The sequence below is a fragment of the Octopus bimaculoides genome, chromosome 6, assembly GCF_001194135.2.
Source record: "Octopus bimaculoides isolate UCB-OBI-ISO-001 chromosome 6, ASM119413v2, whole genome shotgun sequence".
NCBI lineage: Eukaryota > Metazoa > Mollusca > Cephalopoda > Octopoda > Octopodidae > Octopus > Octopus bimaculoides.
In genome coordinates, this window is record NC_068986.1 from 70,991,220 (window position 1) to 70,993,798 (window position 2,579).

Consider the following 2,579-nt stretch of genomic DNA (forward strand, 5'->3'; position numbering starts at 1 on the left):
ACACATGTACAAATAGAAACTAACCGGTATTACAAGTTCTTCATTAGATATTTGTTTTCTGTTTTCATCTGTGATTTTAATATAGATTGTTTTAGGCTGCACAGCAAATTTCATTAATGTAACTGAGTGTTTACATGTTTATTCTGTTGCATTCACCTGTAGCAATCTCAATAGTGTCCTTTTCTCACTTAATAAAGCACACTGATAACGTTAATAGGTTCTTCTTCTGAGTGACATCACGGAGTGACACTTAAAATAAATCGCTGAAAGGCTGCACAAGTAATAGCAAGCTGGAAAGAGCATTATGTGAACAGATATACACAGACAGAGACTTACACACACACACACACACACACACACACACACACACCCACACACACACACACACACACACACACACAAGCACGCTCAAATATACTCATACACACCTAAGCATATAATGAAAGAAGTCCCTATTTTCGATATCTATATATCTTGATAGAAAAGATGGGCAGGAGAATGTGTTTTTTCTGAAAATATTTTGAATTTCTCGGGTAATATTCATGAATCGTGAATGTACTTTGAATTCAAACAAATGCCTGAGTTCTGAATTTAAAGCAAGCATCAAAACATCGAATGGGAAACTGAAAATGGAAACCGAAAGTGAAAACTGAAAGACGATTTCTGTATCATAATGGAATATAATTTTGTATAACAAGCGATCTGTCCTGCGCATTATTTTGGTTTTGAGTATGCAAATTTGCGAAGTAAATCTTAAAATTGAAGCCCTGTGCTCCATTTTAAAATATTTGATTGTGTACAAACCTAATACATAATGAGAAAAGCGATAGTATTATGCTGATTTGGTATGAATTGACGAAATGTATTACGAGTTTCATTTACTAAGATGGAATGAATCAAATGAAAGTAAATCATGGGACATTTCAAGTGTGGAATTGTTTCCAGAGAAAGTCATAAGCTGAATATTTTCAAGTGAATTTCATTTTAAATGTAAACATTTTTCTATCTCAAGCATAAGGATTTTCTGAAGAATTTTGGAACCTGTTCTATCATCGTCTTGCTCCGTGAAGTGTTTTTGTTAATTCTCCGAAGAAATTGATATTTATTAATGGTTCTGGTGTTGAAAGCACTTTAAAGATACAATGGAGAAAGAACGTACTTTGTGCTCATCGCTAATACCAAAAGTTTCTATGATGCCATCAAGACGATTTGACAATAGGATAATAATAAATGTCAGTGGTATTCGTTATGAAACTTACAAATCGACGTTAAAAAATATTCCTGATACTCGATTGTCTTGGCTAACTGAGACAACTGCTAGTAACCCTGATTACGATCCTGTAACAGACGAATTTTTCTTTGATCGTCATCCCGGAGTATTCTGTATGATTCTGAACTATTACAGAACGGGATTTCTTCATGTTCCTACAGATGTATGTGGTCCACTTTTTGAAAATGAATTAAACTTTTGGGGTCTTGATGAAAAACAAATAGAACCCTGTTGTTGGTCAAATTATCGTGCACACCGAGAAGCCCAGCAGACTGTCACTGAATTGGATAATGGAGAAGATGAAGATATCCATGAAGATGAAGTACCAAATATATTTGGTATTAGTGATGATGTCAGTGAAAGAACATTTTGGCAAAACTGGAAACCAAAAATTTGGAGAATAATGGAATATCCCAATTCTTCTATACCAGCTAAAGTAAGATAATTTTCTATTTTTAACAACTTCACATTTTTTTGGCTTCATTAATAACAGTTCTATGTTTTTACAGCTCAGTGTTTTTGTCACAAATTTATTGGAATTAAAATCCCCAAAGCTGTATATTTCTGATATTTGCAACCAGTTTATGACAATTTTGTTTTGAGTTTGTACTTTACGAAATACCTTTAATGTTTATCAAAAGCCGGGTATGTGCCAAACTTTTGTATTACCTTACGACCGTGTGTTTTATATTGCAATTATATATAATCCCAATATAATTTAATTAAATATACTTTATCAAAATTATATAAATAGGTGTAGGCGTGGTTGTGTAATAAGGAGTTTACACTCCAACCCCACCGTTCTGGATTTAGTTTGACTGCGTGACACGTTGAGCAAATGTTTTCTACAATCGCCTCAGACAGACCTTGATGAGTAGATTTGATAGACGGAAACTGCAATAAGCCTGCTATTTATAAATAAATATGTACACCTACACACACACACATGAGTATGTGTGTGCTTGTGTTTGTCCCTACCACAGCATAGTAGCCGATGTTGGTTTGTTTACGTCCCTGTAACCAGTGATTTGGCAAAAGAGATCGATTAAATAATTACCAGGCTTCGATTAAACCCTTCAAGGCGGTACCCCAGCATGGCTGCAGTCTAATGACTGAAATAGGCAAAAGGTAATATGAACAGTATAAGGCGTGCCTGTGTGGTCAGAAGCTTGCTTCCCAATCACATAGTTCCGAGTTCAGTTCCGCTGCGGGGTACCTTGGACAAGTGTCTTCTATTATACCTTCGAGCTGACCAAAGCTTTGTGAGTCGATTAGGTAGAGGGAAATTGAAAGAAGCCCGTTGTATATA

At 35.2% G+C, this 2,579-nt stretch overlaps 1 protein-coding gene across 1 annotated transcript in view; it reads left to right on the plus strand.

Annotated features, from left to right (window-relative positions):
* The first annotated feature begins 1,142 nt into the window (after nt 1-1,142).
* LOC106873347 (potassium voltage-gated channel protein Shaw) overlaps nt 1,143-2,579 on the plus strand; it is a 41,548-nt gene continuing 40,111 nt past the window's right edge. The window contains exon 1 of the mRNA XM_014920678.2: nt 1,143-1,706. Within this exon, the coding sequence (XP_014776164.1) occupies nt 1,143-1,706 (564 nt within the window). The remainder of the gene's footprint in view (nt 1,707-2,579) is intronic.